At 58.8% G+C, this 23,086-nt stretch overlaps 3 protein-coding genes across 3 annotated transcripts in view; 2 read left to right on the top strand and 1 right to left on the bottom strand.

Moving 5' to 3' along the window:
* Window positions 1-1,644: 1,644 nt before the first annotated feature.
* Window positions 1,645-14,641, bottom strand: MAPK15 (mitogen-activated protein kinase 15). The gene is given in 12 exon segments (XM_055091316.1): window positions 1,645-1,703; window positions 2,524-2,558; window positions 2,560-2,637; window positions 2,815-2,978; window positions 3,082-3,170; window positions 3,173-3,261; window positions 4,023-4,150; window positions 4,244-4,272; window positions 4,521-4,623; window positions 5,886-6,051; window positions 14,133-14,271; window positions 14,611-14,641. Coding segments are annotated over 12 exon segments (1,110 nt in total).
* A 2,742-nt stretch (window positions 14,642-17,383) lies between these two features.
* CCDC166 (coiled-coil domain containing 166) lies at window positions 17,384-18,812 on the top strand. Its single transcript, XM_024117524.1, has 2 exons — window positions 17,384-17,824; window positions 17,916-18,812. The coding sequence occupies exons 1-2, from the start codon at window positions 17,384-17,386 to the stop codon at window positions 18,810-18,812; spliced, it is 1,338 nt and encodes a 445-aa protein (XP_023973292.1).
* A 21-nt stretch (window positions 18,813-18,833) lies between these two features.
* Window positions 18,834-23,086, top strand: part of OPLAH (5-oxoprolinase, ATP-hydrolysing) — a 10,042-nt gene continuing 5,789 nt past the window's right edge. The window contains exons 1-3 of the mRNA XM_028500760.1: window positions 18,834-18,883; window positions 18,958-19,013; window positions 19,098-19,182. Coding sequence (XP_028356561.1) covers window positions 18,834-18,883; window positions 18,958-19,013; window positions 19,098-19,182 — 191 coding nt within the window. The remainder of the gene's footprint in view (window positions 18,884-18,957; window positions 19,014-19,097; window positions 19,183-23,086) is intronic.

Raw genomic sequence — 23,086 nt, 5'->3', positions numbered from 1 at the left:
CTGGAGGAGGGGCAACCCAGGGACTGGGGGAGGGGCGCGGGGCTGGGCGCCGGGGATGGCCGCTGGCAGACCCGTAGGGCGGCTCCGGCGCGGGGTCCGGGGAGCAGGGGCAGGCAGCCCAGCGCCGAGTGGCAGACGGTCCCGTAGGCTTGGGAGTGGCCCCCGCGCGCGGCACGCGCGGCCCGCTGGGCCTCCCGCGAGGCCGAGCCACTGAACACCCTCCGGCCGGGCCGGGCCTCCGGGGAGGCGAACCTACAAGCAGACGAGGATCGTCGTAGGAGGCGTGGACGGAGCGCCCTGAGGCGAGGGAAGCGGACGGGGGAGGGGAAGGAAGGTGGAAGGGAGGGGAGGGCGGGAGGGCCGCGGGCTCACCGGTCGCGCGCCGGCCGCGTTGCCACCACGGCCCGGGTTCCGGTCACTCCGGATCAAGGCCTGGACGGCCACCTGGGCGGCGGCCTGCGAGGTCAAGGAGGGCGCCGCCCCCCTCCCGCTGGGCTTCACCTGGGAAGGGGCGTGGATCACCGGCACCTTCGCGAAGGATCTGCGGGAGGGGTCCTCCCGTGCCCCCCTTGCCACGCCCTACCCCGCAGGATGCCGAGGGGAGCCCCGCCGTCGCCCAGCGGGGCCCCTTCCCTCTCCCAAGACCTCCTGGGGGCGGAGGCTGGTGCCGGGCCCGAGCTCTGCCTGGGAGGGTGCTTGGCTCCGCCGGGGACATCTGTGCGGTCGGAAGATCAAGTCCCGGAGCCAGGGGTCCCGCGCTGCTGACGGCTGGTGGTCCCACACAGCAGGGACCCCAGCAGCTCCGCGCGGGCGGCCGCCAGACCTCGCACCGTGCGCGGGGCCGTGACAGGGGTTACTTCGAGGCCGGCATCCGGAAGCCGGCGTCCGGGCCTCCGCGCAGGCGAGCCCGAGGGCAGCTTGGCCGCGGCTCTGGGTTGGAGCGGGGGCGCCGGGGCCGGGGGGACACCGCCCAGGCCCGTCTCCCTCGGGACGCCGCCGTTACCCCTGCGAGATGATCCCTCCAGGATCATCTGCGAGAGGCGAGGGGCGCTCGGAGGTGCGCGGGCTGGGCGTCAGGGGGTTGGGGGTCGCTGGGGCAGGGGAGGCCTCGAGGGTGCGTGCACGGGGCATGATGGAGAGGCGAGACCTGGGCTGCCGGCGGGCGAGCCCCTGCGACCTCTCCGACCCACGGCAACCCCTGCCCGGCCGCCGGGCCTCCCCTACCTCTGCACGTAGGGGTGCTGCAGGGCCTGGGCCGCGCTGAGCCGCTTGTCGGGGGCAAACACCAGGAGTCGCTTGCGGAGGTCCAGGGCCTCTGGGGGGGTGTCGGCGGCAGGAGGGCGTCCAGTGTCTGCCCCGGCCTGTGGGCAGCCGGCCTATCAGCCGCTCCAGGGTCCGCCCCCCCCCCCCCCCCGCTCCGTGCTCCCTCCCGAGCACCACCCTCGGGCAGCGGGCAGGCGCGTCAGAGCCCTGCTTCCCTTCAGGTCCGCCCCTCTCCACGGCCTGGTGCAGCTCCTGCCGCCGGCCCAGGGCGAGCTGCGCCCACACTGGGGCCTCCTCGTTTTTAGCCTGACCAACAGTTTCTGGGCTGGGGACCCTGAAGGTGCGGGAAGGGCGCTGGGGCCGGCTCCGAAGCCCCCGTACTCACCGGGACCCCAGGCGCTGCACAACCGAGGCGCCGGAGCCAGAGCCGAGAGCCAGGTCTGGGGGTGGGCCCAGAAGGCGCTGTGACCAGGAGTCCCGAAGGTGGCCGGGCGGGGCAGCTCAGGGCCGCCGCCGGCCACCGCTTCTGACCCGTTGCGCGACCTCCCCTCTGCAGGGCCTCGGCTCTCTGGCAGGGCTCGAACCCCGAACACCGGGTCGGGCGCCGCCACTCGTGCATAAGCGCACCCACACGTGCGCCAGTCCATACACACTCCTGCACCCTCCGCAGGCTGCACGCTCACACGTGCACACGCGTCCCCCGTACCCTGTGCTCCCACCTCCACAGGGGAGCCCCTTGCCTTCTCCACCAGAGCAGAAACCCGGGGAGAGGACAGGGCTCCTCCAACGCTGTCCTTCGTCCCCCTCCCCCAGGGAGAAGGAAGGACCCCTGCGGCCCCCCCGCCCAGCCGCCTCCCTCCACCTCTGCCAACATCCCTGTCTGGCTTCCAGCACAGTGTGGGTTCCACCCCTGTCACCCCTCCGCAGAGCTAGTGCCCTTGTCCTGACCCGGATGGACCCTTCACGAGCACTCTTTGACCTCGTGGACCCCGTGGCCCTGGTGGACTCTGTCCAGTTGCTCCCCGAAACCCCCAGCAGCTCCTCTCTGGGCCCACCGTCGGCAGGGCCTGCCCTTTCCATTGTCCCCAAGGCTCCGGACCCTCCCCGTCCCTCCACCTTCACGTTCCCAGCCCCTCCCCCTCCCCCTCCCCACTGTCCTCCGTTCTCAGCCCTGGTCCGGCAGGTGCTGTCCCTCCCACAGCTGTGTGCTCTGACCCTCAGTGTCCCTGGTGCCCAGCGGAGCCCCGCACACATGCTCACCCTCCTCGGAGGGTGGTGGGATGGCCTCCAGGATGTGCCGGGGAACAGGGCCGCCCCGCTAGCATCTCCCCCAGGATGCAGCCCAGACTCCACGTGTCCACCCCGGGGGTGTACCTGGGGCATGGAGCTGTGGGGGGAGCCCCAGAGGCAGAGGTGGGGGTGGGAGGAGGTACTTCTGGGGGGTCTCGGACACGGGGGGCATAAGAAGGCCCAAGGGCCCTGGCGGGGTGGGAGAGCACAGGGGGACCTGCAGGGGGAGGTGGCAGCGGGATGGGGGTAGGTCACTGTTACCAGCTCGAGGACAGGAACACCTCCGGAGCCCGGTACCATCGTGTGGCCACGTACTCCATCAGGGCATGGCCCTCGGGCCCCTCAGGGAGGCCGCTGAGGGAGCGGGCGAGGCCAAAGTCACAGAGCTTCACCAAACAGCTGGCGTCCAGGAGAGCGTTGGATGGCTGGGGAAACGAGGTGGGCTGAGGGCTACCATGGGTGGTGGCTCGAGGACCCTGGGGTAGGGGTGCGGGCCGTGGAGCTCAGTGGACGGGGCTTGGGCGGCACCTTCTGGTCCCGGTGGATAACTCGTCCTGAATCAATGAACTTGGTGGCCCGCAGGAGCTGGTAGAAGATGTAGCGCTTGTGGGTGTCCTTAGCAGCGTGCCCTTGCAGATGACGGCATTCAGGTCGGCGTCTGGGGGTGTGTGCAGGTCAGTCTGGTGGGCCTGGGGAGAGCGGGCCAGTCTGGCCCACTTTGAGCCCTCCTGGGGGCGCCTCAGCCTGCCCAATGCGCACAGAACCCCGGCCCACTGGCCAGCCTCAGAGCCGCGTCCTGGGTGCGTGCGCTGCCCAGGAGCCCCGCTGGCTTCTCAAGCTTGCCCACTGTCTTTGTTGGCACAGCAATAAAAGTTTGTGGAATTATTTGTATACTTTATTTCATGTTGCCTTGTTTTATCAAATGAGTAGAAAAAAGAAAATGCAGGGCTTCCCTGGTGGCGCAGGGGTTAAGAATCCGCCGGCCAATGCAGGGGACACGGGTTCGAGCCCTGGTCCGGGAAGATCCCACATGCCGCGGAGCAACTAAGCCCGTGCGCCACAACTACTGAAGCCCGCACGCCTAGAGCCCGTGCTCCGCAACAAGAGAAGCCACCGCGATGAGAAGCCCGCACACCGCAACAAAGAGTAGCCCCCGCTCGCCGCAACTAGAGAAAGCCCGCATGCAGCAGCGAAGACCCGATGCGGCCAGAAGTTAAATAAATGAATAAAAATTTTAAAAATTAAAAAAAAAAAAAAGAAAATGCAGCTGCAAACAGTGGACAAAGCAGAAGCCTCATAGAGAGGGTTCAAGATATTTGCCACCAGGCCTTGGGGGCTGACACTCTCCAGCTCCACAGGGACACTGCCCAAGCTGAGTGCACTGGCTACTGCGGGGACCGAAGCAGCAAAGGAACATACAGAGGGAGCCGGGCCACTGTGATGTGGGTGGGAGGACCCTGGGCCAGGACAGAGGTGGGGCTGGGGTCTGCGGGAGGCCTCACTCACCCATAGACTCAAACACCAGCTAAATGTCCCTGTCATTCTCTGCCCGGATCACATCCAGGAGGCGGACGACGTGGGGATGGTCCCCAAATTCCTGGGGAGAGAGCGGGGGCTGTGTCCTGGGGGTCAAGGGGCCAGACTTCCCCCTTATTTGGCGAGACGCAGGCAGACGGCCCTGGCCACTCACCTGAAGCAGCATGATTTCCCGAACGTCCTCTGGAAGGAGACAGAAACGTGAGTGTGGGTGCAGAGCAAGCAGGAAGCCCGTGTCTGGAGAGGACGCGAGGGACTGATGCTCGCCACCTGCACACCCGTTGGACCCTGAGGTCGCAGGGGGCGGTGCTCTGAGAAATGCCAGAAACCTGCTGTGATTGGGCCTCAAGTTATGCCTTCCAGACACAAGGCAGCAGGGGGGCCACCCCACAACCCTGCCTCATCCTTTCCCACACCGCTTTCCTACTCACTTACTTGGGCATCCGTCTTATCCTCGAAGGCATCAAAGATTTTCTTGATGGCGACGACCTCGCCAGTCCTCTGATCCACCGCCTTCCACACGATGCCGTAGGCCTGGGGAGGAGGGCGGTCAGCCTGCTGGGCACAGGGCCATCCCCTGCCCGCCAGACTGCCCCCTGCAGACCTGAGTCTCCTCCTTCCTGCTCTGGCTCCGGGGAAGGGATGCTGTGTGGTGAGGGGCGAGGCCCCCGAAGCTGCAGGCCTCCAGAGGAGGCTGACAGGAACAAAGGGGGATTGGAGGCCAGAGAGTATCTGGGGAGGCCCCAGGAGGATATGAGGTCACAGATGGGAGGGAGCTCCTGGGTAGGATCTGAAGCCTGTCCCTTCTCCGACAGCCTTCCATCCTTCCATCCTTCCAGTCACCCTGATCCCTCTCTCGTATACCCCATTCAGCCTGTCAGCAAAGCCTGTGGGTTCCACCTTCAGGATTCATCAGAATCCGAAGACTTTCTACCATCTCTGCTGCCGCCGCCCTGGTCTAAGCCTCTCGCACCTCCAGCCCGTATCGCTACACTGACCTCTTAACTCTCTCTCTCACCCACTCTCACTGTTCCTCCTCAACAGAGTGGGCGGGGTGAGCCTTGTAAAGTGGTACCAGTGGCTGCTATCCTCCCCGTGTCACTCACAGTAGGAGCCAAAGTCCTTGCAGTTCCCCAAAGCCCCACATGATAAGACCGTCCCCCTAGAACTCCTATCCAGTTACCTCAACTCTGCTGTTTCCCAACAGCCCAGCAGGTCCTTGCCTCAGGGCCTTTGCACTGCTGCTTGCACTGTCTGAAACTTTCTTTTCTCCCCTCCCTCATCACACACTTGCACACACCCAGTGACACACCTTCACACATACACTCTCACAGAGTGCCACGTGCTCACACAATCACAATCACAAATGCACATGGGCTCACACAAGGTTCTGGCCTCCACTCTGCCCACTCCATTTACTGGCTCAGGCCCTTCTTGGGCAGAGCCTGGGATATGCCCTTCCCCCTCAGCGACTGGATCACGTGTGCCCGGTCTCCCTAGAGCATTCTGTGGGCACGGGAGAGGCAGCCCGGGAGCTGGGGGTGGTGGGTGGGGACGGTGGGTGGATGGGGCACCAGGGTCCGAACTGAGGCCTTGGGGGTCCTGGCTGTCACCTGTCTCCCAGAGGCAGGTGACAAGCTCCCTGGGAACAGGCCACACCTCCAGCTCGTGGGAGAGGCAGGGCCCAAGCCCAGGAGTCCCCGGCAGAGCGGAAGGCCACAGTCCTCTGACTGGCCCTGCCCACGCCCTGCAGGTGGCCTGGTCCGGTGGCCGCCCGGGCGCCTCCCCGAGCGCACCCCCTTCCCGAGCCGCCGCTTGAGCAGGTATCGCCGGGCAACGTGACGGTCCATCTCGGCGGCGCAAATGCCGGCTGGTGGTCGCCTGGACGCCTCCAGACGCGAGCTGCGCTCGAACTGTCGAAACCGGTTGCCTTGGGAACCGACGGCGGCGCCCTCCCTGCGCCTGCGCCGGGGCGGGGCAGAGCGGGGTCAGCAGCCCAACCCCCGCCCAATCCGGGGCTGCCGTGGAGCCCCACCCCGCAGTCCCGCCCCCTCGGCACCGCCCCCGGACCCTCGCCCTCTTGCCGACTGCCCTTCCGCGTGGCCCAGGCCGGAGCCCAGAAGGTGCCCCTCTCCGCCCTCCGCCCCCCGCCCCACCTGCGCCCAAGGAGCCTGCTGCAGCCTCCGGAACCTCCCCACCAATCCGGGCCTTCGCACGTGCAGTGCCCACCGTCCGGGACGCTCTTTCCTCCCTCCGCCTCGCTTCTCCGGTCTCTGCTAAGGGGGTGCCGACGGTTAGGGTGTCATTCGCAGACAGCCCCTCCACTCCTTGGGTATTTGGCGGCAGGGGCTGGGCCATCCCCAGCGGGTGCGAGCGCTTGACCTGGGCAGGTGCTGAGGCACCGCCAGGAAACTGGGGGTTAGTTCCAGGGCGGGGGTCCCGGCAAGCGGCTGGGAGAGCAAACCTGGAGGGGGTGAGAGTCTATGAGACTGGCTGAGAGGGGGCTGCAGTGCGCAGAGGTCAAGCGCCAGACGGCGACCAGAGCCTTGCAGAAAAAGGAAGCCAGGTAAGGGGGCTGACGGGCGGGGGTAGCCAGGGAAGGAAGTGGAAGCACAACCCCTTGAACGTTGGAAGAAGAGCATCGAGGGGACAGCTAGGCAAAGGCCCCGAGTGGGAGTGTGCCTGGCGCGTTGGCACCGCAAGGAGGCCCCGTGTGGCTGGAGCCCTGGGATGGAGACCAAGCTATCCGCAGGGGGCGGTGGGCAAAGCTGGAGGGGAGGGCTGTGATCGTGAATGAGACCTGGGCTGTGGCAGGGTCTGATCACACCTGGGCGGGGAGGAAAAAGGGGAGAGGAGGAAACGGTGGAGGTGAGAAAGAGTGGTTCTGGCTGCAGTGGACCCCCTGGATTTGCTGTGGTGAGGGGCTGTGGGTGTGAGAGAAAGAGGAATCGCAGAGGACAGCTAAGTTCATGGGGGGGCGTGTTGTCTCCAAGAACAAGGCTGAGATGGGAAGGCAGCTGATAGACCAGGTGTAGAGAGACGAGGAATTGGGACACTTTTAAGTTTAAGAGGCTGATAGGACATCCAAGTGAAAATCAGAGAAAGACCTGACTGTGGAGTTGAGGGATGAAGTGACATGCACAGGGGTGTGGATGCAGGAGGTGCTGATGGTTTAAAGCAGTGGCGAGGCAAGACCGCCGGGCCGAGCCCTGGGCCCTCCAGCACTCGGGGTGAGCCCCCAAACTGTCTGGGGACCAGAAGTTTTAAAATCTTTCAATCTGTTGTGGACCCATAATTTTGTAAAATAAAATAAAAATGAATTACGAGAAAAAAATTTTAACCATAGATATACATAAAAGTCCAACATTTTTATTAGGTTCAACAGTCATAAAATTACTCTGTCATAAAATTACTCTGTCCTATAGCTAGCTATGTTTCTCAGCTCTTCCTTGTTATTTCTGAGTTACTTCATTGTAGACCTGTCACAGTTTGTGAGATGACGCTACAGACCGAGGAGGCATCTGGGCGGTGGCATGAAGGCCAGGGACACGTGTGCTGTCGAGTGGCCACGTGAGGACATAATGTCTGAAACGGAAAGAGAATGCAAATTAGAACTTGAGATACACTACATCCTAATGGAATGGCTGCCCTTAAGAAGACTGGCCCCACCAAATGTTGGTGAGGGTGTGTAGAGACTGGAACACTCATACTCTGTCGATGGGCGTATAAAATGCTACCGCCACTTTGGGAAACCATTTGGTAGTTTCTTAAAATGTTTAACAGAAATTTACTGTGACCCAGGCATTCTACCCCGAAGTAGCGCAGGCTCAGTAGCTGTGGCGCACGGGCTTAGTTGCTCCGCGGCATGTGGGATCTTCCCGGACCAGGGCTCGAACCCGTGTCCCCCGCATTGGCAGGTGGATTCTTGACCGCTGTGCCACCAGGTAAGCCCAGTAAGCATTTGTTAAGTTAATGACTATTATGTGCAGAACTAAATTCGCAAGTTCTTGGAAGGAAAAAACTACTTTCTGTATCTTTCAGCATCTCCTATAGCATTCATAGAGTGCCCTATTCTTAGGTCCCAATAAATATTTTTGATAGATATAGTGAAGAAGATGCTTCGTCATATGATTTTATATAGCATGCTGAATGATCTTTCTAGAGGATATAATTTTTTACAAGAATAATTTCCCAGTGATATGTAATAGAGCACTGAGTCAACTAGTAGTCAAGAAATAGAGCCTCTAATCCCAATTCTGGAACGGACTCACTGTGTGACAATGGACAAGTGACATAACTTTGCAACTCTGCAGCATCCTCATCTGTAAACAGGAATACGAAAAAAATCAGAGCTAGAAGGACCTGAAAGCTTTTAGTCACATAGAAATACTAGCACATTGTACAAAATATACAAGAGAGTTCATGGCAGTATTGCTTGCAATAGTGAAAAACTGGAAACAACCTACGAGTACATCAAGAGGAGACTACATAAATGAGGTCATGAAAAGCAAAGGAAGACAGAAATTGTCACAGACCAGAGAACACTGAGGAGATATGGTAACTAAAGGCACCGTGGATTGGGTTCTGGAACTGAAAAAGGACAGCAGTGGGAAAACTGGTGAAATTTGAATGAAGTCTGGAGTTTAGTTTATACACGGGCTATACAATGTCCCGAGAGGACTTATGATGAGAAAAATGTCAATCACAGCTTTAAGCCCTTGGTTTGGAAGGAGCCAATGAGGAAGCGGATTGGAAGGGATGTGTGTACAGTTTCAGTCACAGGAGATCGGTAAAGGATGCTACTTTCCTTGCACTGTCCACCCCAACAATAACTTTGTGCTCCTGGTGCTTGAAGAGCCTCCATATCCTGGTGAAGAGGATTCCCATGCTTGGGCAGCTGACCCCCTTTCCAGCCACCTGGGTGACCTGGACACCCCCAGCTCAGGCTGAAGCCGGGCAGGAAGATGTGCTGAAGCCTACACCTCTGCTCTGCTGCTCTTGCACTGACTGCTGGCCAGCTTCCTAGGAGCCAGAGGGAGGCGAAAGCCCAGGCCTCCCTGCCACACGCGTGGCCCCGACGCTGCCTCTGGGGCACCCTTCTGGCTTGCGGACGTTGCCTCCATGTTATCTGCAATGAACCTCATGGGCCACTGTCCTCCTCTAGCTCAAGTGACTCGGCTTGAAATTCAGTAATTCATTTTTCTGGTTGATCAAGTCTGCTGTTGAAGTTCTCCACTGGGCTTTTAATTCTGCATTTCTGTTGTATTCTTCAGCACCCCAACTTCTGTTTGGTTCTTTTCTATGGTTTCTGTCTCATTGTTGAAATTCTTGTTTTGTTCACGTGTTGTTTTCTCGGTATTGTTATCTATCTTTGTTCTCTTGTAGCTCACTAACAATTTGGCAATCTCCATAAAAAATGTATAATGCGTGTATCGTTTGATTCAAAAGGAATTTGTCATACAAAAATCTCACAAGCAGGCAAAAATAGTTTCCAGTAGCATTGTCTTAGTAGGGAAAAAGTTGGTGGCAATGTAAGTGTTCACCAGTATCAGACCGGTTAAATTAATCATACTTCAATTATGCTATACAGCTATTATTATATACAGAATACAACATAGCTAGTAATGTGTTTTATAATATTATATCTATATATACTGCCCTGAAAAAGTTACTGAAGATCTATTGTGAAGCAAATAAAACGTTTACAACAAAAAAATAAATAAATAAATAAAAATAAAATTACGGACAAAGGATTTGAATGGACATATCTCCAAAGAAGATATACAAACGGTCGGCACCACAGGAAGAGATGCTTAACGTCATTAGCAATCGGGGAAGTGCAGTCAAGACGCATGAGGTCACGCTCAGTCACCAGGGTGACTTAAAAGAAAGTCTTGGCAAGGATGGAGAGAAATCAGGGCTCTCATACAGTGCTGGTGGGATGTAAAATAGTGCAGCTGCTGTGAAAAACTATATGGCAATTCCTCGAAAAGTTAAAGATAGAATTACCATACAATCCAGCAGTTCCACTTCTGGGTATATATCCAAAGTAACTGAAAACGGATATTCAAACAAATACTTGTACACAAGTGTTCACAACAGCCTATTCACAAAAGCCAAAAGGTGAAAACAACCCAAATGTCCGTCAACTGATGAATGGATAAAGAAAATATTATCTATACAAACAATAGAATATAATTCAGCCATAAAAAGGAATGAAGTACTGATATGTGCCACGATGTGGATGAGCCTTGGAAACATGCTAAGTGAAATAAGTCAGATACAAGAAGTTGCATATCGTATGAGTCCACTTAAATGAAACATTCAGAGTAAGTACCTCCATAGACAGAGAAAGCGGGTTGGTGGTTCCCAGGGGTTGGGGGGAGGGGAGATGGGTAGTGACTGCTTAATGGGTACAGGGTTCCTTTTCGGGGTGATGAAAATATTTTGTAACTACATAGAAGTGATGGTTACACAACATTGTGAAAGTACCAAATGCCACTAATGTGTATACTTCAATATGGTTAATTTTATGTTATGTGATTTCACCTAAAAAAAAAAAAGAAGTTACAAGGCTTGGGAGGAAGCAGGAAAATGGAAGCCGTATCCAGGAGAAAAATAAGCTGACAGAACCAGACCCATAAATGACAGAGATGATGGAATTGGCAAAGACTTTAAAAACAGCTACTATAAATATGCTCATGGATATAAAGAAAGCATGAATATAGTGAAATAAGAAAGGAAAATTATTAAAAAGAACCAAATGGAATTTCTAGAGCTGAAAAATAAAATATCTGAAGTGAAAAACTCATTGGATGGACACAGCAGAAAAAATGATCAGTGAACTCAAATACACAGCAATAAAAACTATCCAAATTGAAACCCACAGGAAAAAAAAAACACCTCACTGACCTGTGGGACAGTTTCAACAAAAGGGGGGTGCAGAAAGTATGTTTGAGAAAGTAATGGCTGAAATTTTTGCAAATTTAAAGAAAAAATGATATATTCACAGATCCAGGAATTTAAATGAAGCCCAGGTAGGAAAAACACAAAGGAACTCATAACTAAATTGCTGAAAAAACAGTGATAAAGAAAAAATACTAAAAGTAACCAGAGAAATTTACATGCAGAGGAACAAAAATAAAACAAAAATAAACTGCAGAGTTTTTATCAGAAAAAAAAAATTCAAGCCAGAAGGAAAAGCAATGACATCATTAATGTACTCAAAGGGAAAAAAATGTGAATCTAGAGTTCTTGAACCAATCCCTAAAAATGTAGTGTATAGAAAGCATACAGAACAGATTACAGATGAGAAGCTGGGTACGGTTAAAGTGGAACCCAGTGTTAAAAAATTAGAAGAGTGGCCAAACAGAAGAGGTGATTCTTCAGGGTGGAAACGAACTAAATCTGGTGAGAAACATGGTACCGTGGAAACCACTGGAGCCTTTAGTGGAAAAGCCTCCTGCCAGTGGAAATGGCTGATATAATCATCATTAAATGACTCGTGCATTGATGGGAAGAGGATGTAATTAAATGTTCTCTTAAAAATATTTTCATATTATTGACATCTTGTAATCAAGAAGACTGATACAGAACATAAAAAATAAACATAAAATTAGAAAACCGACAGAGGAATTACTAGTGTCAGGAATGCAAGACTACATTCCTACCAAATCCTTCAAACATTGAAAATAAGGGTTTATTGTCAACAACCTCCCACCAATACGTTTGATAACGTAGATGAGATGGCAAGTCCATTGAATGAGTGGGAGTATCCCCCAGATATAATCAGTAATAAACATAAAGATAAACTGGAAAACTCTATGCCCACAAGGACGGAGAGAAGAACCGAAGGCCCATCGATGGAAACGGAGGAAGGACTGATAACCACTTGGACAGGCTGAAAGCGGTGACCGCTGCACTCAGTACGGAGCGCCCGAGGTGAGGAGCGGGGCCGGGAGGCCAGGAAGGTCGGCACACTTGACTCGGAAGGCGCAGCAGGAACGGCAAGAGGGAGCCTTAGTAAACTCAGTCGACAAGAGCGGGGCCTGGTGAGGGCGGGCGCGGAGCATTCCAACGCAGCTGCTGAGGACAGTGGGGCCTCTGGCCCCTGGAGCAGCAGGGACGTGTGACAGCTCGCAGGCCAGCGCCTCTTCTCCCTGCCTTCCCCCAGGAACCCGCAGCCAAAGGAGGTCTCAACCCTGCCATTCTGCCACCGAGAACGTGGCCCTAAGCAGAATTATCCCCAAATCGGTGAATTTCAGCAAAAAAGGAATTCAGCAGCATGAACTTCATTACATTTACTTAATTTATTAAATCACATTTTCAGTGGACATTTGATTCATCCATTCGTTATTTTTAAATCTGCTCTTATGTGTTTTCTCTTGGGGCCATTATTTCTACCCAGTCCAACTTTCCCTTGTCCAAATATCCTTGCAGATGTAAATTTTGTCAAGTTTTTATTTTCTCATCAGTTGTCAGTTGACAGTTTTATTGCCTGCAGTTGTAACCGTCACCTTAGTTTTGAATGCATTATTGACTCGGGGTATTTATTATGCATTGAGAAGAAGTGGACTGTGTATTTAATTTTTAGCTGACCCGTGGGGAGATCACGTGCAGTTTGGGGGGGCCTCATCCAGGAGGCCCAGAGTTAGGGAGAGCGTGCGTGTGGCAGGTCCAACCCCCAGGTTGAAATGATTTGGCCTAAACCTCCTGCTTCATCCATCACCAGCCTCCTTATGACCCTGGAGACCAACTCACAGGGGTCCCACCTCCCAGACTGCAGAGTGTCACAGTCTGAGTATGGGCCCTGCCCCTCCCTGTGTGTCACAGCCCAGTGCGGGGGGGGGGGGGCCCGCCCCTCCCCGTGTGTCACAGTCCAGTGCGGGGGCCCCGCCCCTCCCCGTGTGTCACAGTCCAGTGCGGGGGGCCCCGCCCCTCCCCGTGTGTCACAGCCCAGTGCGGGGGCCCCGCCCCTCCCCGTGAGTCACAGCCCAGTGCGGGGGCCCCGCCCCTCCCCGTGAGTCACAGCCCAGTGTGTGGGGGGGGGCCCCGCCCCTCCCCGTGTGTCACAGCCCAGTGCGGGGGCCCCGCCCCTTCCTTCCCCTCCCCGTGTGTCACAGCCCAGTGCGGGGGCCCCGCCCCTCCCCGTGTGTCACAGCCCAGTGCGGGGGCCCCGCCCCTCCCCGTGTGTCACAGCCCAGTGCGGGGGCCCCGCCCCTCCCCGTGTGTCACAGCCCAGTGCGGGGGCCCCGCCCCTCCCCGTGTGTCACAGTCCAGTGCGGGGGGCCCCGCCCCTCCCCGTGTGTCACAGCCCAGTGCGGGGGCCCCGCCCCTCCCCGTGAGTCACAGCCCAGTGTGTGGGGGGGGGCCCCGCCCCTCCCCGTGTGTCACAGCCCAGTGCGGGGGCCCCGCCCCTTCCTTCCCCTCAGTGTCCAAGTCTGAGTAGATATCAGCTGTGTCCGCACGTGTGTCACAGTGTAGCCCACCGCCCACCCTGTTTCCGGTGCAGCCCCCGCCCTGTGGGGGGCTGTGCCCCCCCGCACCTGGGTCTCCGAAGCTGGGCTCCCCTCTCTCCTGCTCCCAGCGTGGGCTATGGACCCAGGTGCCCCCGGTCACTCCCAGGAGAGCACCTTGGGGTTGTGGCTGTGGTTGTCTCTAGATCGCGTGCCCAGGCTTGGAAACGGGCGCCTCCTCGAGGCTGTCTCTCAGGGGCGTCTCCGGGCCAGCCCGTGGGGGTGGGCGCTGGCGTCCCCGTCGGGGCCTGCGCGGGGCTCTGGACTCTGGGCACCTTCTGTCTGTCATCCTCTTCCTCGCGGACGGAGGTAGGTGAGCACCCCGGGGGGGGCATGCAGACCAACCTGGACCGCACCCCGAGGCGCAGCCGACCTGGTCTGGCCACTCAGGGGCGAGCAGGGAGCCAAGCCCACAGGCCCTGGGCTCCAACGAAGCATCTCCCCGAAGCTGCGACCCCGCTGACCCTGGGCAGGCCGGGGCCCGGGCCACGACAGCAGCGTCACCACAGGGCCCCAGCCGGCCCTCACGCGCTCCGCACGTACACGCGCCCCGGGGCTCCCGCCGGCTCCCGCCTGCCTTGGCTCATGGGACTCGGGTGGCGGTGCCGCCGTGTCCCGCGCTGCACCGCGTGTCTGGAGAGGGCACTTCCGCCAGGGGCAGCCATGGCTGTGGGAGCGGACGCACATCGTGGCCTGGGTCTGGTCCTTCCAGCTGGGCTGACCGAGAGCCTGGTGTGGGTCTGGCACCGATTCCGAGGTCCTCGGCTGTGGAGGGGCCGCCACTTGAGGAAGGGTCCTCTCTGAATGCCCGGCCCAGGGCCTGCTTAGGCTGGGGGAGGGGAGGGGGCGGGGCAGGTCTGCAGGCAGCACACAAGCTGGGATATAGGGGAGGGGGCAGACTTGGGTCCTGCCCCGGGCACAGAGAACAGCCGGCCCTGGGCTCTCCAGGGCTTGACCTCAGCCAGAGGACGCACTGGATGGACAGGCTCTCCTGGGCCTCACTCACGTTCCTGCCCGTCCTTAACTTTGATCGCCATCAGCGCTGCGCTGCTGATCGAGGGACAAGGTACCGGGCTGGGGCCGAGGCAGCCCTACTGCCAGGCCCCCAGGGTCCCTTTGTCTGACCTCTGCTCAGCATCGGGCCGCCTCTGTGGGTCTCAGGCTCCCACCGGGGCTGAGCTCCAAGGACAGGGTCTCTGGCCTCACCTGAGCCCACCCCCACCTCCGCAGGTCCACCTGGCCTTGGCAGGTGGAAGGGTCACGGGCACTGGCCATGTGGCCTCAGGCTGCCGTGGAGTGGGATTCAATAAGAGCGGCTGGCTCCTCCCTTTGCCCCAGGGCACAGGGCAGGGACAGGAGAGGACTCAGCCAGGGAGGCAGTGCACTCAGTGGGAAGAGCCCACCAAGGTCCAAGTCACAGACCCGGTGCTTTCAGGAGTCCTTGGGCAACTCACTGTGGGCCTGTTTCTCCATCTGTGAAATGGGAGCAGAGGCCGCAGGAAGTGCTCCCCCGCCGGGGTCCGACACACAGCCCAACCCCACTGGGACTCCTGAGAAGGGGCGCAAACCCCACGTCTCCGGAGCTCAGCAGGGAGGGCTCCGGGGCACAAGGAACAGCAGGCGAGGGCGGGAAGGTGTGCCCTCCGGCGGCCTGTCCAGGGTTGGGGGCAGGGGCCGAGTGGTGAGAGCAGCATCCCAGGAACAAGCCGGTGGGACATCCTGCCGCAGCCTTCAAGGTCCTCGCGGGCCCCTAGCAGAGCCCGCTGGGGGGAAGGGGCCGGGGTGGGAGGAAAGGGGGACGGGAGGGGGGCAGCCGTGCCAGAAGCTGAGCAGACTGCTGGCCCTCTCCCTCCCGGTGTCTTTCCAGCTCGGTGTCCCTGCCGAGAGACGAGTGACCCTCCAGACGCGTCCCGGCCGGAGTCTGAGGGAACTGTAGCCCTGGCCCCGGGAGGGACAAAGACCCCCACGCCATTCACGAAGGGACGGGGGAAGGACCCCAAGGGTGGGGAGAAGTATCAAGAGTAACACTTGGCTTTGAATCTGGGCCCTTGGAGGTGAGTTCCGTCTCGCGTGGGCGGCGGTGGGACCTGGTGGACACCAGGCACCTCTTTCCCAACACAGCGAGAGAAAGGCCACCAGACGTCCGGAGGGGCGGGCATCTCAGCCCGCTTCCCTGGGAGAGCGGCTGCTCCCGGGAACACCCACGCGCCCCGTGGCTGTTGGCGGGGATCGAGCCCGAGGAAACGGAGGGGACAAGGTCCCCTTCTGCCCCTAATCGCCGCGGGGCAGAGGCAAAGCGCAGCCTCTGCGGCCGGGCCGGGCTGGAGCGCAGAGGTGGACGCTTGCGGCTGGTGGCGGGGGGCGCGAGGGAGCCGAGCCCGGCTTGGGCGCGGTTTGGAGGTCGTCCGGGCAGGACCGGGGCTGTAGGAGGTTATGATTCAGCGTTTCTTTAAAAATGTTTAATGTGAAAACAAATGGAAATTCTGCATTGTCTTGAAGTTTATGTCATTTTATTTTTATTTACAAAATACATTTTTATAAGGAGGAAAATGCCTCAAATGTGTTCCTAATTTTACGAGGCTCTGCCACATCTTTGGTGCAGGTGTCGCTAACCAGACCAAGTCCAGCCAGACCTCCTAACATAGTTTTCAACACAAGCCTTCCTACACATGTGGTTTCCTAAACTGTGCTCCTCACAAAGTTCCGAGTCAACAATTCTTGAATCTGTCCATATTGCAGCAAATGTGGACAGACCTGGATAGAAACCCAACTATATGATGACAGGACCGAAATAGGTATAGATTTAAGTTACTTGTCAAAGGCATCAGCCAGGATGGGAGGCTGGACCAGCCATACTGGGCGGCTGGGAAGCGAAGCCGATCAAGCCCAGGTCGCTGGGGTGAACTGAACAGGTGCCTCACGGGCGGGCTTAGAAGCCTCAGAGAGGAAATCCCGGAGAGAAACTCGCTGGACTAGGGTATGGCACCCGAATGGGCTCGACCTTCCCAGTAACCCTAACTCCCACGAGGGCTCCAGAAGGAGAAAAGGGAATCACAAAGTGCTTCGAGGAAAACTAGGGTTCCCGGAGCGATGAAAAGCTGTGGGGAAGCACTCTGTCCTGACAAGATATACGGGGATTTCACACGTGTGTGTGTGTGCGCGCGCGCGCGCGTGCGCGTGCGTGTGTGCGTGTGGTGGAGGAGGCCAGGAACTTGGCGAAGCCTCTCCCCATATGGGGACACCTGGGGAGAAAAGCCCACCGGTGGAGAGGCTTCAAAGGGCCCAAGTCTGGCACGTGGAGAGTGGGGGGTACTCCGGCTGCTGCTGGGTGTGTTAGATTCGGAAGCCAGCCCAGCATCGTCCCCCGGGCAAAGCCGAAGTGCTGCCCGTCTGGGGTCCGACCTCTGCCGGACGCGGACACAGGCCGTCACGCACAGACTTCGAGTGAGGGAGTTGGGGAGAACGGAGGAAGGGGAGTCGGGCCGTTGCGCAAGCAACGGGGCGGGAGTTGGGGAGGGCGACTAAGTTCTGTTTCCAGGGAGACCGTTCGGCTGACCGCCAACACAGCTAAAGGTGGACAAACCCCGACGGACGGCCAAGGTCCGGAAGGAGCCCCCTAGTAAAGGTTGGCGACGATGCCCTGACCCTTGATTGACTCCACACTCCTGATTCTGCCTCTCCCAACCTCGTGACCCTGAGGCGCGTCGAACCCCGCCAGAATCTTCGGGCTGGTCGAGGGGAAGGGCTGAGCTGGAGGAGCGGACTGGAGGCCTCGACCCATGGTGCCCAAGAGGAAGCGCGGGCCGAGCGCCGGGCGCCGGTCTGGCGCCGCGGGAGAGGGCACCGAGCCGCCGCTGACGGAGCGCGCTCAGTACTTGCAGCGAGAATACAAACTGCTCTCGGAGCAGCTGGACGCCTGCCAGGAGCGCGTCGCCCAGGTGGGGCGGGAGAACGCCTTCCTGGACTGCGAGGCGCAGCGCCTGCGCGAGGAGAGCCGGCTCTACGCCAGCTACGTGAGCACGCGCGCGCAGCGCTGCGCCAACGCTGCCGTCCGGCTGGAGGAGCAGAACCGCGTGGACCTGACGCAGATCCACTGGCAGCGCACAGAGCTGGCATCGCTCTACCGCGGGCGTGAGGAGGGGGTGTGCGCGCAGCTGCTGGAGATGGAGGCGCGCGCGGCGCAGATGGCGCGACAGGTGCAGGAGCTGCAGCCCTACAAGGCCAGTGCGCGCCCCCGCGGGAGGGCCGGGCGCGGGCAGGGCGAGGTGGGTGCACGCCGCGGACCGGCGCTGACCCGCCGCCCCGCCGCAGGAGCTGCAGCTGGAGCAGCTGGCCCGGATCCGGGCGCTGGAGCGCGAGCTGCTGCATATGCGCGTGGAGCACCTGCAGCTGCTCCACCGCGTGAAGCGGCGTTTCCTGGAGGACAAAGCAGCCTTCGAGCGCGAGGCGCGCCAGCGCGTGCAGTCCCTGGCGCGGCGCGCGGAGCGGGAGGCGGCGCGCGCGCTCATCGCGCACACACAGGCCGTCAGAGAGGACAACGGGCGCCTGCGGCAGGAGCTGCTGCGGCTGCTCCGCCGGGCCCAGGTGCTGCACGACACGCGGCGCCAGTTGCTGGAGCAGCGTGACCAGCTGCGGCGCGAGCACGAGGACGTGCGGGACCTGGCGCGCGTGCACAGCTGGCTGCGCCGGGGCCCCGAGGGCCCGCCGCTTTGGCAACCGCCGCTGGCCGCCTCGCACCCCGAGTCCTTCGCCTCCACCACCATCCAGTCGCGCGCGACCTCCCGGGTCCCATCCGTCTCGGCCTCCCGGAACCCGTCTCAGGTCTCGTGGCGCGCGGCCTCTTGGGCCCCATCGTTGCTGTCGAAGCTCGCGGTTCCCTGGGTCCCGTCATTGGTCCCGTCGCGTGTTGGCTCCAGGGTCCTGTCGCTGGCCCCTTCGAAGGCAGGATCACGGGTTCCATGCCAGGACCCATCGCACGCGAGCTCCAGGGTCCCGTCCTTGACCCCGTCGCGCCCAGGCTCCCGAGTCCCGTCCCCGACCCCGTCGCGCCTGGATTCCTGGGCCCCTTCGCGGTCCTCATTGCGTGCCGCCTCACAGAACACCACCCTCTCTGGGAAGCCCGTCCCCGGGTCGGGCTCTTCCCGTCTCCCAGTCGAAGGAGACCGTGAACGTGACGCTGCAGGCGAAGGCGCCTTGGGGAGATCCTGAACCTAACCCGGAGGAAGGCCAATGAGGCCAGACGGGGCGGCGGAGACGGGGGTGCGCAGGACGCGGATTTGGTGAGTGGATTATCAATAAAGGTGTGACCCCCTCCACCCCTCTCCGCTCTGGCACCGCCTGCTTCGCTGTCCAGCATTTCCGGCCGGCGCAGGGACCACTCATTATGGCTCCCAGTTTCCAAGCTGCAAGGTAGCTTGATCGTCCTGTGCCCTGTGTGTCTGCCAGGACTGAGCATCCCCCAACCCCACAGCTGACCTCTGGCCCCTCGGGCAGGGGCAGAGGGTGTCGGCCACGCCATCGTCCTGCCCGTGAGGGCTGACAGTCTCGTGGCAGAGATGGACACCACGGGCATGGAGAGGTAGTATGAGGGCAGGAAGGGAGTCTGGCGGGCCAGGGAGGAGCTGGTCCACTGCGTGTGGCGGCCAGGAGGGCCAGCGTGGTTTGAGCTGCTCAAGAGAGCCATGCGGTGGGGGGGGGGGCGGGGAGTGGGCTTTGTTCTGGCGCCACGGGGAGCCACGGGCGTTTTTATGTTTAACCTATTTTTTTGTGTGTTTTTGTTTGTTTGTTTTTGCCGCACCCTGCGGCTTGTGGGATCCTAGTTCCCCGACCAGGGATTGAACCCGGGCCCTGGCAGTGAAAGTCCTAACCACTGGACCTCCAGGGAGTTCCGGGGGGAAGGGTAATTTTACATTTTGATTTAGCTGTCAGTCCAAGTGCACGGAGGCCGGTCAGTACGCTCTCCCTCACCTGTGGTTTGCATTCATCAGCGGCGGCATCGGGGAGGTGGAGCGTGAGGGAGACCAGGGCGGACACGCCACCGTGGCCCACGGACCTGTGGAGTGGGGAGTTCAGACCGCAGCTTTCAAACAGGCGCCCCCGCCAGCCTTGCCGCGGGCATTTAGTCAAATGTTCTGGATCTGGGCTGGAAGTGCCGGCGGGCAGCTGGCAGCATCAAACACAAACTCTGCGAAGAGTTCACTTGAGGGCCTTCCCTGGAGGCGCAGTGGTTGAGAATCCGCCTGCCGATGCAGGGGACACGGGTTCCAGCCCTGGTCTGGGAAGATCCCACGTGCCGCGGAGCAACTAAGCCCGTGCGCCACAACTACTGAGCCTGCGCTCTAGGGCCTGCGAGCCACAACTACCGAAGCCCACACGCCTAGAGCCCGTGCTCCGCAACAAGACAAACCACTGCAAAGAGAAGCCCACACACCGCAATGAAGAGTAGCCCCCGCTCGCCACAACTAGATAAAGACTGCACGCGGCAACGGAGACCCAACGTAGCCCAAAATAAATTTATTTATTTATTTATTTTTTGCAGTACGCGGGCCTCTCACCGTTGCGGCCCCTCCCGTTGCGGAGCACAGGCTCCGGACGCGCAGGCCCAGCGGCCATGGCTCACGGGCCCAGCCGCTCCGCGGCATGTGGGATCCTCCCGGACCGGGGCACGAACCCGTGTCCCCTGCATCGGCAGGCAGACTCCCAACCACTGCACCACCAGGGAAGGCCATAAATTTATTTTTTTAAAAAATTATTAAAAAAAAAAAAAGACAGAGGCACAGAGGACCACACCTGTGTCAGCAGAGCCGAGGCTGGAGCCCTGCGGCCACGAGCCAAGGGGCGCCAAGAACGGCCGGCGCCGTGGGAAGCTGGAGAGACGGAGGCTTCGGAGGCAGCACGGCCCAGCTGGTGCCTTGACCTCGCACCCTGGCCTGTAGAGCTGAGACAGTAAGTTCTGTTGTCTTCAGCCGCCCAGATCGTGGCGCTTTGTTACGGCCGTCCCAGGAGACCGATACAGCCCATGCGTGCAGACGTCAGCTCAGGAGGTGGCCTCCCGTGGGACACGTGTCAGGACGCCGTTAGAAGAATGGGGATGCGGAAGGCCACAAGAGATGGACAGAAGCACCCGTAGAAGGACGTGGAGAGTACGAGTCCATTATTTTGAGGACAAGAAGCCAAAAGCATGTGCTTATTTTCACAGCACGGGACGGGCGCTTGAGGACACACTCTGCCATCAGCCGACTATCCCTCGGGCCAGGTGAGGGCATCTTTCGCTCTTTGCCATTTCCCAGAGGGAGGTACTTCATTTAGTGTGAGGCTCGTGTCGACCCCGAACTTGGAATAAATCTCTCACTAAAACAATACGACTTGGCTCCCTTTTCTAGACAAAAGTTGCCTGATTTATCAGTCAAGGGAGCCAGGACCTCAGCCCTCTCCCCAGGGTGAACGGCACAGGAGCTCCTGGGGAGGGGGGTCCAGCGGGTCACGAGGGACAGGGACGAAGCAGCAACGGCCCGCCAGCTTGGGTTTTCTGGGCCCCAAATGGGAGGTGTGGGATGCTCTGCTCTGCGGGCCAGGTCCCGTGGCCGCTGCTCAGGGACAGATCGCACGTGGTGGGCGCATCCGGGGAGAAGGTGTGCGGAGGGGGTGGACGCCTCGGGCGCCTGGGGCACACCCGTCCCTTTCCACCAGCCATGGGACAGCCCGCTGCTGAGAAGGCTGGTGCTTCTTCCCCGGACACCTGCCCCTGGGGACGTGGGGACAGGGAGCTGAGGTGCAGACCTTACTGTGCCTTCATGTTACTTCACCACCACGCTTCTCCCCGCGGGGTGCCGCATCCAGCAAAGGGTTCTCAGGGAGCCGCGCACAAGGACACAAGGAGGCAGCTGTGTCCCTGCCGTCTGCCCGCTGCTACTCCCTCAAAGGGTTCGCCACCAGGGCCTGCCCAGCCAGGCACAGAGGAAACTGCAGGCTGGGACAAACCAGCCAGCAAGGGGAGCCGGATGCACCGGCATCCGGCCCTGGCGCTTAGTGCAGCAGCCACTAAGCGCCAGGGCGACCCACTGCTACCACTCGATAATCGCCATCAGATGGAATGTAGTTAATTACACAGTTCTGTGTTGTTCACAATTCCACACAATGGCATCACGAGGTGAAAGCATCACAAAGGAGTAAAAACCAGAAACAGGTGACCTGGACGCATGGCCAGCTGGCCTGCCGGACAAGGCTCGAGTCTTTGTAGCGCTTATTGCCCAAAGACCCAAGACAGGCCATCCCAACTTGCACTCAAATGCCATCTGAAGGCCTCCACGACTCCGGCGGGAACAAACCAGGCACTTCCCTGCTCACAGCTCTGAGCTGGAAGAAAAATATAAGCACTGTCACAAAAGTTTGTATTTTATAAATAAGAAAAGCCACTTGGATGTTCCAAAGGGCACATTTCTATTTATTCCAGAGGGCCATGGGCCCCGCGCCCTTAAGGCCTCACTGGCCATGATGGGGCCACCCTGAAGGAGCAAGGCCCTTCCCCAGCTGGTCTGTGGGCAGGACAGACCCAGAGAACCTTCTGCTATAAACTGAATTGTGTCCCCCCCTCCCGAATCCTGTGTTGAAACCCTAACCCCAGTGTGGTGCTGTTTGGAGGTGGGGCCTCTGGGAGGTGATGAGGTGAGATGAGGTTGTCGGGTGGGGCCCCCGTCATGGGATTAGAGCCCTTATAAAAGGAAGAGACACCAGCGCGCTCTCTCGCTTCCCCACGTGAGCACACAGTGCGAAGGCACCATCTGCAAGCCGGGAGGCGGGTCCTTGTCAGAACCGGCCACCTGATCTCCGACTTCCAGCCTCCAGAACTGTGCGAAATAAACTTCCACCGTTTCAGCCTCCTGCTCTGTGGTGTGTCGCTATGGCAGCCCGAGCAGACTGACACAGCTTCGTAACTTGATAACTTAATGGCTATTTTCATCCATCTTCAGTATGTATCAATGAACTTAGAATATAAATATCCTGTAAAATAAGAAAAAAAATGTGGGAAAGTTCCAAACATACTCATCACTTAGCTTCAACAACTCATTTTGCCAGTACTGTTTTGTCTTTCTTCTATTAGAATTTTACAGCAAATCCCATACATTATGCCATTTCACCCATAAATTTGTCAGAATGCTTCCTCCTTAAGGACTTTTAAAAAACAGAACCACCCTGTCATTATCACAGCAAACTCCTTAATACCACCTAATACCCAGTCCATGTTCAAATTTCCATGATTGTCTCAAAAAAGCCTTTTTACAACTGGTTTGCTCAAATCGGGGCCAGGTGGTCCCTCAGTGCGATGCCTCTGGGGCTCTGCCAGTTCCTCACGGCGGCCCCCCAAGTTTTTCTCTCTGGAATTCAGACAAAAATTAAAATGCTTCACCAAGCCTTTGGATAACCTGAAATAGCGTTCCCACGAGCACGGGGGACAGGTGTCCTGCCCAGTGACCAAGTCTCCA

This window comes from Physeter macrocephalus, chromosome 15 (genome assembly GCF_002837175.3).
Source record: "Physeter macrocephalus isolate SW-GA chromosome 15, ASM283717v5, whole genome shotgun sequence".
NCBI lineage: Eukaryota > Metazoa > Chordata > Mammalia > Artiodactyla > Physeteridae > Physeter > Physeter macrocephalus.
The sequence above is the reverse complement of the archived record's forward strand: the minus strand, read 5'-3'. Positions and strand labels throughout refer to the sequence as shown.

Excerpts from the sequence above, each read along its gene's own strand:
- CCDC166 (XM_024117524.1), top strand. The coding sequence starts at position 17,384 with ATGGTGCCCAAGAGGAAGCGCGGGCCGAGCGCCGGGCGCCGGTCTGGC. Across the intron at positions 17,825-17,915 it reads AGGAGCTGCAGCCCTACAAG|GAGCTGCAGCTGGAGCAGCT; the intron begins GCCAGTGCGCGC and ends GCCCCGCCGCAG.